Source organism: Manis javanica, chromosome 2 (genome assembly GCF_040802235.1).
Source record: "Manis javanica isolate MJ-LG chromosome 2, MJ_LKY, whole genome shotgun sequence".
Lineage (NCBI taxonomy): Eukaryota > Metazoa > Chordata > Mammalia > Pholidota > Manidae > Manis > Manis javanica.
In genome coordinates, this window is record NC_133157.1 from 92,719,918 (window position 1) to 92,733,535 (window position 13,618).

Below are 13,618 nucleotides of genomic sequence, written 5' to 3' on the forward strand. Positions count from 1 at the left end.
CAGGTAAGTCATCGCAGATGCCACAGGGATCCTGAAACGGGGAAAGGACAATAAGCAAGAACTAGGGGAGCTGAGTAAAGTGTGGACTCAACTTACAGAAGTGGTGGCCTTAGGTTTTAACATGGGAACGCACATTGCCTTTGCAGTTTTCTGTCAATCTAAAGCTATTCTTAAAGTTTACTTTTGCAAAAATTTGGTGGAGGGCTTGGAAGTTGCCTATGTGGAGGGGCCTGGCACACATACACTGCTGGTCTTGGGCATATCAGCTCCAATCAGTTCTGAACTGGCCACAGGGCTCCCGAAATTTGCCCAGATCAGAAGTCCAGCTTGGCTTGTCTTTGCTTTGGGCTCTGGTTGTTGCAGTAGCCTTGCATGTCTCTGAGCCTCACCTCTTATTTTTTAAGTGGGCATAATCTCTACCCTTGCCTCAGAGGTGCTCTGACTCAACATGTAGTGGCAGGCGAACGGGGACTGTCCTGAAGCACTTGGTTACTGTGTCCTTTGGGCTACCCACCAAGGCTTGTCTTCCTCTTGCCCAAAATTCATTTTATTGTATTTTTCTTTAGCTGTCATTTCTTGATAATAATGCAGAATTTCAACCATTCTCATTTCATTTACAGAAGATACTTCCTGTGCTGGTTATCTGGCCTGCTCCTTATAGAGGACTCCTCATGGCTCATTTATTCTCTTCCCCATTTTAAACACTGAAAGTGTTTGACACAGGAAGGACTCTAGAGTACATCTTTGGACTATATATATAAAATATAATTTAAGTATTATTTAAACTTTGAGTTCTATACCCAAACTATTCGTCATGTAAGAGGGAAATGTTTAAATATTGTTAAACATGAAAGGCCTCAAAAACGGAGTACAGGAACACACAGCCTTGATCAGGCTTCAGGTTAAAACCCTGCCAACACCTTCAGAAATGCCCACCATTAGAGAGGGTCTTAAAGATGATGTTGTGGATGGCGAGTGTGTGGAGGACAGGGATGCAGAGACTGCATGGCACTTGAGGATGCCCAGCTTGGGGCTGCCCACAGGAGGCCGCAGGCAGGAGGGGGAGCCTGTCTATCCTGTCCTGGCAGGAGGTTTACCTGAGAAAGGCCTGGCTTAGCCTGCCTCCTCCAGGAGAAACTGGGACCTTTAATAAGAAGCAGGCCTAGCCACTTCCCATACCCAAATCGGGAGCCTGTACAGCTGCATTATTCCTGTCTGGTGTGTCATGTGGAATATGTGAACAAACTTTTGTGGCAATTGTGTTCCCCAACAAAAATGTTTCTGTTGATTCCATCAAGCCAGTTGCCAGCAGGAATCGTGTCCCACGGTGGTCATGAGAGCAGGTATCTGAACTTTGGAAGGGCATATGGCAGAAGTTTACGAGCTGGAATCTGATTCTCTTAGGTTTGAATCAGCTTACTGGTTGTGTAATCTTGAGCAACTATCTCAGTTTTTTGAGCCTGTTTCCTCGTACCAATACTGTTGTGCGACTCGTGTCAGGGCACAGGGCTTGCAAAGGCGAAGGGGTAGATAAATTGGGTGTGGCAGTGTGTGTGTGATTATTTTTGTTTTTTAGGAAACTTAAGATCTTATAAACTAAAAAAGCCTATGATTCCATGAAAAAACTATAAGAGACCGTTTGGGTAAAATTGTAACATTTCCAGAATATCTCGCCTGGCTTTAGTGCATGTCCTCAGGGGTGGAGAGAAGTTCATCTCCATGTCTGTTGGTAATTACCTAGGCAACCGAGGGCGAGTCTGAACCTGAGAGCTTAAGGGGAGGGGCTTGCTTGCTTGCTGGCTTGCTGGCTTCTTCAGGAGCAGAGAGACAGCCCGGGACTGCAGTTTGTAAGCAATAAATGGGTTTTAAACTTTATTTCTCCCTTTGACTGATTTCGGTTTTTAGAAGTATTTTGCCCCGGGATTTCCTCTCCCCGGACTTACAGACTTTAAACTACCATCAGATTTAATGTGTTAGACATCACTTGGAGATTTATGAAATAATGAGTTTACACCTTAGTACTGATAAAACTGCCAGTGAATATCTGGAAACCACTGTCATCACCTGCATGCACAGCTGCATGTTAACAACTGTATGAGGAGGAAGTTGTGAAATTACCTCTAACGGGTTTCCAGCATTGATCACTACGTGTATGTGTGTGTCTACCTTCTTAATTAGTATTTCTGGCTATTTTAAAAGAAACCAGCCTGGTCACCTTTTAATTATTAGACTAGGAAGGAACAGAACCACTTTTGAAGTACATGTTTGTTACCTGATGATCTTAGGTCACCTTGGAAACAGAACAGCTGCTAGAACTGACTTTCCCACCTGAAATGATATGTCTGTCTAGAGGTTAATGGCGTTTATTTCTAAGGGTGCTGTGGCTTGCAGGACGCGTTCCTGGCAGCATACAAGCTGATGCTGCTTGTCTCCACTCCGAGGTGGGAAGGCACACCCAGCCTAGAAGGCCACAGTGCTCTGCCCAGGGTGCCACCCCACCCCACCCCTGTTCCAGGACCTGGCATGTGGCTGTGTCTCCCAACAGCAACGCATTTCCTAAATGTGCTGCTTGCTATGGAGGTCTAGCTGGAGGAAGGCACCCGGCTCAGCGTGAGCCCTGATGAGGGATGGGGAGGCTGGGCTGCTTGGCAGGAGACATGCTGTATCTCCAGGGTGGAGGGTGCTCCTAGAGGCATGTGAATAATTTAAATACACAGTTGTACATTAAATAACTGAGGGGTTTTCTGAGGAACTTTTGTAGCATAATAATTGAGATGAAATATGAAAAAATGCAAAAACTAAGGAAGTAGAAATATGGTTATGGGAATCAGGCATTTCAGTTGGGAATTTCTTCCTTATGGGTTTGAGATGCATTCTGCAGCCCCCATGGAAGCAGGGAGATGACCCTTGAACCTGGCCCAAGGAGTGTTGGGGACAAGAAGGCATTCAGGGAAAGTAGAGTAAAAAAGAAGGACGCATTCAGTTGTGGGGCAGGGACAGTCTTACTGAGAGAGCAGGCTACAGCACCACATATATTCCGAGGCTGCTTGGCACTCAGCCGGGCCCGTGTTACCCCGTGCAGTTCCCTAGGGCTGCTTCCCAAAGCGAAACACCACTAAAGACCAGGTGGGGTTCCTGACCCCTCCTCCTGGGCTCCGGCCTGGCCCGCTCTGGCCTTCCCCCATGTTCCCATCTCAGGAAATCAGCCATTTGCAACAGAACACCAGGCAGATGGTGAGCAGCTGCATAAATCCCCATTTTGAACCACCACTTAGGACAAACTTCCATCTGCCCCTTACGTGCCAGTGGGGCCTGGTGGCAGATGGTGATGTCGCTAACCACAGCACTTTCCATGCCAGGCTGATGCTTCCCCAGTCAGCCTGCCTTTGTGTGCAGCTGCTTCTCATGGAAGGTATTCCAGACCACACAGGCCGGGGGTACATCGAGCCCAACCCTGCGTAGGTCATCTTTCCAGACATCACATGCAGTGGTGTAGGCAGCATGCTGATCTGCTAGTGGCTCCAGCCCCACTGTGTGCCTCATCGCATCCCTATCTACCCCCTCAGGGCACCTGGGTGCCTCCCATCCACACCCCACCCTGTTTCTGATCAGCATCCAGGTGATGAAGGGAGCTGGACACACAGGCAATTCCTAACATAGAAAAAGCACTTCCCACACCACCCCTGGGAGGCCTGTGCTACTTCCAAAGTCAGCATTTCTACTTTTGTTTACTTCAAAAACCAAAGGGAATACACCATTTCTTAGTGAAAGCTTCTAATCTAAACCCTACTTTTGCCCATGAGGCCCATATGGCTGCCTGGAGGCCCAGCCGGCAGCGGTTTCTGCCACCCGCAGGCCTCACGCTGGAGCCAGCCCAGGCCTCGTGTGCTGCAGCCCAGCCTGAGTCACACTGCCACGTCCACATGTCCTTTACATTCCTCACACAGTTGTTATTAATTTAGAGGAGCTTGAGGTTTAAAAATCAGCCAGCACATTCCATTTAAAACACATAGGTATACATTTTCTCATAAAAACTGTTTCCTTGAAGTTAGAAAATCGCCTGTAAGCTTAAATAACCCATGCCCAGCCCTGCACTGGGTCAGAATAGCGTGGTGTCTGGCCATGCTCTTGCTCTGTGGGCGTCTCTGACACTGGTCTGGGAGCACTGGCCTCAGGCTGGCCACAAGCTCACCAGTCTGTGGGCTGACCCTTCAGAATCTGTGACAAGCCCTCATCTGACACAGCTGGTTTGGTTCCCCGGGGCCACCCCTGGCCCTGGTCTTCGGGGTCCTCTCACCGTCCTCAGGGCTCAGAAACCGTGCCAGCTGGCTTTGGGCTGAGGTGCAGCAAGCTTGCATCTGACCTCAGTGTCAGCCCTGGGGTCTGGGAGGGGAGGGGAAGGAAACAGCTTTCAGAGTGACCCCAGACACAGGTCCCGTGGAGCTCGTGCATGCAGCCTGTGCCACCCAGCCCCACGTCTGTTCTCGAAAGGGTAGCCAAGGAGACAGGATGGGGGGAGGGGGCTGAGGAGGGGATGGGGCAGGTGCTGGGGCCCACGGACCCATCGGGACAGTAGAATGGGAGGCCTGGAGGCCTTGCAGCAGCTGAAGAGTCTAAAATGGGCAGTGCCGGTGAGCACAGGAGGCAGGAGCAGGGACAACGGTGGTGCCACTGTGCTGTGTGGGACCAGCAAACAGCAGGTCTGGGATTGTGAGACATTTAGGGAATGTGAGTGGTGTCCCACTAGGGTCTGTGCCCTGGCTTCTCTGTAACTGCCACTTCTCCCCACAGGACAAGTACCCAGAGGCTGTGCACCTCTCGGAGGGGGCCTCCTCCACCTGCATGGGGGTCCGGAGCACCAGCCATCCAGAGTGAGTACAGACACCCATAGGCCCGGCTGTCCCTGCTGACCAGGCCCTTCCCCAGCACCCAGGCTGCCACACCCGTTAAAGACAAGGCTATAAATAGCAGAGGACAAATGTAAGCTTACCCAGCTGGTGCCTGGAAATGTCTGGCAGTCCCATCAGAGACAGCCCGTGGAGAGGAGAGGTGGCCCATCCGTGCTGCAGGAGGAGCCAGCACACTGGGTCCCTATAGCCTTCCAGGGGGCCGGAGGCAGGGGGAAGAGGCAGAGCCATCCTGATGGCCTCCTTCAAGAAAGGTTGGGGCAGCCAGTGAATAGGGAGGGGCCTCACCATCTCAGCACCGCGTGCAGTGAGGCCATCCCCGGTTGCCCTTGAAGATATGTGGTTTCATTTTCAAGCTTCAAAACAGTGTTGTTATTAGGCAGGTTCGGTCCTCTGTCACCCAGCATGATTCCTAAGTCTACCTGCAGTGGTGCGTGGCCTTCACAAGCTGCACTCCCCCAGGAAACGTACACACAGCCTCCTCAGGTCTCCAGCATTTGGGTTGCTGGCCCTTTCCCACTGTCACTCTTGCTCACACCCCACATACCATGCAGCAGCTTCCCTGGGCAGGCACATGCCCAAAAGTGAGGTCCCAGCTCAGGGGCAGGCACTGCTCTGTGACTGCGAGTCTTCTCAGAGGCCCCACCAGCTGCTCTGCCCCTGCCGCCCTACCTACTGGGCTCCCCTAGCAGGTACCCATCCACCTACTGCACCGAGCCCTGTTTCCTGTTTGTCGGTGATGCCAAGTGTCTCGTGGTGAACTGGCCACACTATGGGCAGCAGGCCCAGTGGGCAGGCATCCTCATCCACAGACAGGGGCTGTGTACCTGTCCTTCTGACCAGATTTCCACAGGCACATAGCAGCATCTCCCTTCTTTCAGATTTGAATTAGTGATTGTCTGGAGGATACAAGTGGATGACGAGGGGAGGGCCGTGCCGAAGTTGGACCTGCTCCCCAGGGTACCACAACGAGGTAGGCCAGGCGTGGGGGCATGCGGTGGGTCAGCAGCACCCACCTGCATCATCTGGGTGTATGTGGCAAGAATTAAAAATCTCGTTGATGTACACACTTTTTACATTGGTTTTAAAAATATTTTTACCAATAATCACTCAAAAAGCACATGCAAGGGGTGCTGCTCCCCTGAGATCCTCCTGGGCTGGATGGATGGGGGCGTTGTCTGCCTCCAGCTTTGCTCACAGTTGCAACACAGCCCTCCGGCCTTCCCTCAGGGTACCAATGGGCACGGGGAGGGTCCTCAGGGCTCTGGAGGGTGTGGGGAGGGTCTTGGGGAAGTTTCTCATCCCGTCTGTCTCCTCTGCAGCCCTGGAGCTGGACCAGAACGGAATCATAGAAGCCGCTCCTGTCAGCTTCCGAGCCCTACTGGGCGCGCTGGGCATCGAGGCCGCTCTGGAGAGCCTGATAGTCACTCTGCGCAGAGGAGGAAGGCTGGTCCCCACACAGTGAGCGGTTACAGTGCACTGCACATCAACTGCCAGGGCACTGGAAATAAACAGCTATTTAAGTACAAAATGCCAACCCATTTGACACACACTGACTTTAAAAATAAGCTTAACCTTTGAGCTAGTACAGGGGTGGGTATCCATCTTTGGATGTGGATTGCTGCGCCTGCCCCACACCGAGCCTGAGGCAATGGCAGCAGAGCTGGCTCAGAGGCCAGCCCTCCCCTCGCCACCCCACTCTGGGAAGCCCCTTGCCAGTGGGTCCCCATTTCTTAACCATTCCTCAGACACCCCAGGTGATGGCTACTCTCCTTGCCCCCTGCTCTGAAAAGGAGCTCCTGCTGGTACCCATGGGCTTCTCAGCAATCCTGACATCCGCTCTGCTTGGCCTCCACCAAACCCTTAGCTTTAAAAATGCAGTAAGCCCCTTCCCACAGGGCCCCAGCTCCCAAGGCTCCTCCACACAGAAGAAACAGTTTTTGTTCAAGTCCCCAGTCTCGGGGCTTCCCTTACCTCAGACTCAGGGAGAACAAGGTTTCAGTGAAGTGAACATATAGCAGGGAGGGGCCCAGCCATGACCCCCTGGCAGGGTCACCTGTGACCTCTTCCCACCAAGGCATGCTGGCTGGTCCAGCCAGCCAGGACGGCCCGGGGGGCTGCCCAGCTCACCTCTTCAAGGGGCCAGGGTTCCGAAGCCATGCACACAGTGGGGGCAGGGTCCTCTGCACTGCAGTGCCAGGCAGCCTATTCTCACCCCAGACCAACAACCAGGACTGACCTCAGGCCAAAACCATTGACCACCAGGTACCTCAGACTCCTCGCCACCAGCATCTCTCTCTGAATCTCTGCACATAGAAGTAAGAATTAAGGGCCAGGACAGGATGGACGATGAATTTCAGAAGAACTGGTTTGATTCAAAGAAGTGTAATTCTCAAGTTATCACAAAATTCCCCACAAAAATTTACAATCAGCAAAATATTATTTTTCACATAGCATTTTCATACAGTTTTGTTTCACTAATACTATATTACAATAAGCCTTCATCAGTCCCTCAAAATAATGATATAAATAATCTGTACAATCCACCATAGAATAAAAAACTGAAGCCAAAATTCCCAACAATTTCCATAGCAGCCGGGATACATGGTGGTCCCCCAAGCACCCTCTTGGTGCCAGCCAAGAGCCGCCCACCTGCTGGAGCAGAACCTCAGACAGCCATGGGAGGCACCCAGCACCACTTGAAGCCGTGGACAACACTCAGCTCAAAGGGGGACAGGGTTGTGAGGCAGGGAGAGTGGGTGCCAGCTCCACAGAGTAGGATGTGGCACCCCGGGCCAGCATCCCAGAGGAGCGGCCCTGCCTCCGGCCTCCACAGCAGCAGTTCCTGGCTGGAAAGAACCCCCGGTCTTCTGTTGAGTCAGAGAGAAAAGCATTCAGCAAGAAGACAAAAAAACAGTGCTTGCTTGAATGGTGTCCACCCAACCAGCTCCTGCGCTCCTGGCACACCTGAGTGGGCAGATGGCACTAAGCAGGGACCCAGCACTGCCGCCCTGAGCCACCCCGTGACAGCAAGTGCTGATGGCTGAGGGCAGCCAGGCACCTCATGGGGGCTCCATATTTTAACTGTCCAAATGCAACAATTCATGTGTCCTATGTTAGCATCTGGTGGCAGAGATCCAGACCTTGGTCTCCTAATGAAGCTTTCTGCATCAGAGACTGGCTGAGAGCTGGGGAGGGGGGCAGCAGGATCACATGGCCAGAAGGCATCCCCATGGCTCCAACTGCACCCAAGGTGGCCACTGAACAGGGCTGAAGCAGAAACACACAGCCTGCAGCCAAAACAGGCCACCACTGAACTCACAGGACACCATGGGAGGAGCTAGACCTTGTGGAGAACCAATGTGCAATCCTCGCCTTCCTGGAACCGCGCCGACAGCATGGCACCCTCAGCACGCATGGCCTTGGAGTAGTGGCTGGTGATCTTGCCATCCAATTTGTACTGGTGAGGGATGCTGTCGTAGGGCTTAAGGTCGAGGTCAAGCACTGACACAGAGAAGGCGAGCCGGGACCCAGATGATGGCACAACCGGCCTTGGCTCATGGCTGGAAGTAAAGAGCAGGTTCAAGAGGCAGCCCGTACTAGTGCCCAGTTCCACAGGGCACCCTGCCCACCATGCCAGGCAGAGGCTTCCATAAGGTGCCTCCACAGGGTGCATGGTACTGAAGAAGTCACTTTATCGTGAGCCATGGGGCAGAAAACCAGAAAAAAAGGGAGAGCAGGAGATAGCTGGATATACAGGATGGGATTCTCCCATTGGGAAGGGCCTGGTTTCCTGTTTTACTCTCAAACCAGCTTCAGTGTTTTGATTTTGTTTCTTTGGGCTTAGTTTTGTGAGTTTTCTATCGGAATAGTCCCATGCTTATAACAAAATATGGACAATTAGTTGTAACTAAGACACTTTCAGAATAACACTAACCTTGCAATGAGACTGCTTAGCTCTCAGGTGCTTAGTATGTAACCCAGTGACTGGTTTCAGACACATGAGCTCAGCCCAGTCCGAAGGCAGTACTGGGAACACCTGGTTTCCCTGTGCTCACTACTCTTCTAGATTTAGAATCATTAAAAACAAAACAAAACAACTCCAAAAGCTCCATCTGGGAGAGGGAAGCTGATGACCATGTTCCATTTGATGGAGCTGATCCAGGCCTAGATTCTCACTCAGTTCTGGTCTGACCTGCTGTTTGTAGGAAATGAGCCCCTAGTTCAGCAGCCGGGGTCTTAGCTACGCCCTCTGAACAGAAGAGAACAGTTACTATTACGGTTTTGATTCCGAGTCCCACTCTTGGGGCCCGGGGCCTGAAGCCCAAGCTCCTCACTGCTGGGCTGGGACAGCCTGTGACTCCAACACCTGTCAGGGTGACATTTTAAGGGATACCTCGATTTCTTCTATCAGAGCCAGCATCCAAGGAGACAACGAGAACAAGGAATCAACAGATTCCCAAGGCCACCCCTGCTGACCTCCAGTTCCGAGGCCCAGGGCCCAGCTCTAAGATGCTTCTCTGCCCTGGAGGTGCCCCCTGCATCACAAGTTCCTGGCCATGTGTCATCATGCCTGTCCCAGTATATCAGCACTGCCCCAGTCCTATATTCTGCCTGTACCTGCTTCAGAAGGGGGAAGGACCCATGGCTTCTCCCATCAGGTCCAGCAGGTGATGATGCCTCACTGAGCACTGGGGCACTTTCCTAGGGGACCACAGAAGTCCTCAGCCAAAAAGACCACCTTTTCTGTGCTTGTTATGCCCTGTGTTTCCTGTAAGGAAATGGAGAGTTCTGTGCTTGCAGAACTTTTGGGAATGTTCCAGAGAACATCCAGAAAAAGCATCAGAAAAACAGGAGGCTGGCAGCCAGTGACAAGGTCATCATGACCCAGGAACACATCAGAAGATGAGGAATATTCCACAAGGGCTATGTGTGGGGTTTGGCACCCCTGAGGCCTGCTGAGGATACCACTCAGTTCCTGAGAGTATCAGTATTCCTGAACTCCTAGAGAGAGGCAGCTGGGGCCTCGTGAACAGCAACATCCAAGGAGACATGCTGCAAATGGAGAAGGGCAGGTGATGGTTGGGAGGCCCTCAGGACCTGGCAGAGGGCATGGGAGAGCCTGGGGCTTTCCTTGAGGGAAAGGGACCAAGCTGCTTCTTAATCCTTGGGGTACTTCCTTAGGAGATAAGAGTAATCTTCAATTTAACAGAACAATCCTTTTGAATTATTCTGTTAATGTCTTTCTGACTGATTTATGAGCTACCAGAAACAGGTCCTGATATCACGGGACCTGGAGGTGGGCCTGCTAGGGAATGTGACCCTGCAGGGCCCCCATAAATATTGGCAGGGTGAGGGGGTCATGAACCCATACCTCCTGCTAGACCAGGGAGACTTTATGCAGCACAGGCACCTCACCTTGCGTCCTGCAGACACGGTGACAGCGCAATCATGATGGAGCAGTCCTTGGCAGTCATGGACACCCGGTACTGCTGCACCTGTGGGAGGGAGGTCGGCTCAGCACCGCCCCACATGCTGCTTGGAGCCGGAGCTCTGGAAGGAGGGGGGCATGAGGAGGCCGCAAGCCAGTGGGCTCCTCAGAGACCAGCCCTACCTCTGCCCTGTCACGGCGAGCAGCCTGCAGACCCAGCGCTGAGCCCCGGGCCTCAGCCTCTCTCCACTGAAGCCCACGCCAAGCCTGCCTTGGGAGAGGCTCTGCCTCAGCCCCAGGGCAGCCCTGCCACATCAGCATCACCCCACACCTCCAGCGGTGGCACAGACGTGCACCGAGGCCCTGCCTAGGGCAACCCAAGGTCCCTCTGCCTCACACTGAGCACTGACACAGATGCCATGGGCAACCCCACGCATGGCACGGCAGACAGCCCCATTTGTGGACAAGCAAACCAGACACTGCTGCAAGTGCATGCAGACCAGTATACAAAGGCCTGGAGCAACACCCACTGAGGCCGCCGACTCAGCACACGGTGTCCAACTCACGAGTGGCACACACAGGGAGAGATCCAGAAAGATGGTCCCCTCTGTGTGGAACTTGGGGCACTCTCCCCTTTCCTCACCGAATCTCCTGGACTAACTAGCTCTTACTGCCACAGAAAAGGAAGTGGGCCTCAGTACTGTGGTCACAGCCTCTCACCCCTCCCTGGCCATCCCTCCCCACAGCACGTGAAGAGGGCTGCCTGAGAAAACACCCTCAGCCAGGACAGGGCCAGGAACCCACAGTCGCCTCAGGGCTGCCAAGGAGGGACCAGCAGCTCCCTCCTCACACTCGATCCATTTAGCTAAGAAATCAGGTATTTCACAAAATACTCAAACATTAAAGAGATTAAGTAATAAAAAAGTATAAAATATTTATGTCCTAATCTGCAAGACACAAAACTCAGAATCCATAAAAGACTGATAGATTTGGACACCTAAAAATTAAAAGCTTTTATGTGATAGTCACAACTCAAATGAGAAGGGACAAGTACCTGCAGCCACAGCAGGTGACCAGCATCAAGAACGCAGGAAGCGCTCTCAGTCACTATGGAAATAATATGGACCAAATGAACTGACAGAGAAAAACAGCCAATAAATATAAGAAAAGATGCTCAACTTTAAAGGAAATGCAAATTATAACAACTATTTTTCATTTACTAGAGGGGCACAGCTCTAAATATCTGTCTCTATCATAGGAAGGAAGGCTGCACATCCTTTATGAGTAATGCTGGGCTGTGTCACTGGGGCCAGCTGCTGAGGACAATGAGAAAAACCTGCACAAAATATTGAAAATGTGTTTTAAAGGCAAAGCTAATAAGAGCAGGGGGAAGACAAAGATGCTTGGGTCTTTTCTGCCCAGGAAGGGTCATGACAATTCTGGAAGGTCAGCTGAAAGGCACCTGAACCAACCTCCAGAGTCATGGGGACAAATAACCTGGATGTGCCCCCTCTTCAAGTTACTACCCAAAGCGATGTACCTCAAGGCCGAGTGAGAAGCTGCAGCTCTGCTTCAAAGAGTTGTCACCAAATCCAGATTAAGATGACCCCAGCATCCTTGTGTGTCCCAGGCCCTGGCAGAAGCAAACCTAACATTCTCTCTAGAAGAAGGTATCATCCTATTATTTCCAAAAGAACTGAACAAATAACAATTTCTGACACATAGCAGAAAAAATCCAGGCACAAAACAAGATGATATGAATGAAAACCAGCAAAAACCCAACAATTTACAACAGAAGAAAGAGAAGCAATTGGGCTCTGGCTGCTGGATGCACCAGACACAACAACCTGCTCTGCTGAAAGAACAGATGATAAAATTGAGGAGACTGGAGACTCATCCTAGAACTAAAAAGTACAAAATCAGTATTATGAGTTCAACAGATAAATTTAACATCAGATTAGAAAAAGCTGAAGAAACTACACTGGAAGATAGGTAAAAACAAAAAACAAAAAATATACTTCAATGAAAGAAACACTCAACAAATTAGGAAGAGAAGGGAGCTTTTTCAACCTGACAAAAGATGTCTACAAAAAATGCAGCTAACATGTGGAGGGGGCACAGGGCGGGCTGTGCAACACAGAGAAGATAAGTAGTGATTCTACAGCATCTTACTACGCTGATGGACAGTGACTGTAATGGGGTGGGGTGGGGGGGACTTGGTGAAGGGGGGAGCCTAGTAAACATAATGTTCTTCATGTAATTGTAGATCAATGATATAAAAAAAAATACCTCATGCATAATGTTGTTGTGAGATTAAATTAAGCCATAAATGTGTAAAAAAAAAATGCAGCTAACATGATATATATAACAATGAAAGACTGGTGTCCCAGTAAGACCAGGAACAAAAGGCAGGGATGTCTGCTCTTGCCACTCCTATTCAACATTGTACTAATGTCTAGCGAGGGATATTATGCAAGGAGAAGACATAAAAGATGTTCAAGTTTTTAAAGGAAGAAGTAAAACTATGTCTATCCAATAATGATCTTAGATAGAGAGAATCCTAAGGAATCTACTAAAATCTATTAGAACTAATAAATTCAGCAAGGTTACAGAATACAAGATCAATATACAAAACCCAACTGTATTTCTATATACTTGCAATAATAAATCTGAAAATGGAAGAAAACTCCATTTATAACAGCATCAAAAAGTACAAAACATTCAAGAATAAACTTAAAGTAGAAAATATATTCTCTGAACACTGTACAGGGCTACTGAAAGAAGAACAAAGATCTAAATAAATGGAAAAGTACCCCAAGTTAATAAATTGAAAAACTTAACAACTGTTAAGATGGCCAAACTACCCAAAGTGATCTACAAATTCACCATAATCCTCATCACAATCCCAGCTGCCTTTGCAGGAACTGGCAAGCTGATTCTAAAATTCATATGGAATTACAAGGGGCTCCCAACAGCCAAAACAATCTTGAAAAAGAGCAACAAAGTTGGAGAACTTAGACTTTCCAATTTCAAAACTTGCTGAAAAAACAAAACAAGAGTAACCAAGACATGGTAGAGCACAAGTACAGACACACAGATCAGTGGAACACAACTAAGCACCCAGAAATAAGCCCACACAGTGATGGCCAATTGACCTTCCACCAGGGCGCCAAGACCAGTCAATGGGGAAAAGTACCTTCCTCAACAAATGGGTTTCCACAGGCAAAGAAGGAAGTTGAGCCCCTACCTCAAATACCATGCAGTAATTAACTGAAAATGG

At 50.2% G+C, this 13,618-nt stretch overlaps 3 protein-coding genes across 9 annotated transcripts in view; 1 reads left to right on the top strand and 2 right to left on the bottom strand.

Annotated features, from left to right (window-relative positions):
- ECM2 (extracellular matrix protein 2) overlaps positions 1-5,774 on the bottom strand; it is an 87,799-nt gene extending 82,025 nt beyond the window's left edge. For all 3 annotated transcript variants that reach the window (XM_036991365.2, XM_036991363.2, XM_073228883.1), the window contains exon 1: positions 4,991-5,774. In XM_036991365.2, coding sequence (XP_036847260.2) covers positions 4,991-5,058 — 68 coding nt within the window. In that variant the 5' untranslated portion in view covers positions 5,059-5,774. The remainder of the gene's footprint in view (positions 1-4,990) is intronic.
- Positions 1-6,382, top strand: part of CENPP (centromere protein P) — a 274,606-nt gene extending 268,224 nt beyond the window's left edge. Inside the window, exons 6-8 of the mRNA XM_036991366.2 lie at positions 4,792-4,871; positions 5,789-5,880; positions 6,230-6,382. Of these exons, the coding sequence (XP_036847261.2) occupies positions 4,792-4,871; positions 5,789-5,880; positions 6,230-6,372 (315 nt within the window). The 3' untranslated portion in view covers positions 6,373-6,382. The remainder of the gene's footprint in view (positions 1-4,791; positions 4,872-5,788; positions 5,881-6,229) is intronic.
- The window catches only part of IPPK (inositol-pentakisphosphate 2-kinase), a 43,920-nt gene continuing 36,236 nt past the window's right edge, over positions 5,935-13,618 (bottom strand). For 2 of the 5 annotated variants that reach the window (XM_073228887.1, XM_073228884.1), the window contains 3 exons: positions 10,326-10,405; positions 7,560-8,470; positions 7,079-7,213 (listed from right to left, as the gene is read on the bottom strand). In XM_073228887.1, the coding sequence (XP_073084988.1) occupies positions 8,248-8,470; positions 10,326-10,405 (303 nt within the window). In that variant the 3' untranslated portion in view covers positions 7,079-7,213; positions 7,560-8,247. Of the gene's footprint in view, positions 6,409-7,078; positions 7,214-7,276; positions 8,471-9,527; positions 9,679-10,325; positions 10,406-13,618 lie in introns of those variants that run through there. The other 3 variants (XM_073228886.1, XM_073228888.1, XM_073228885.1) reach the window with 3 other exon arrangements.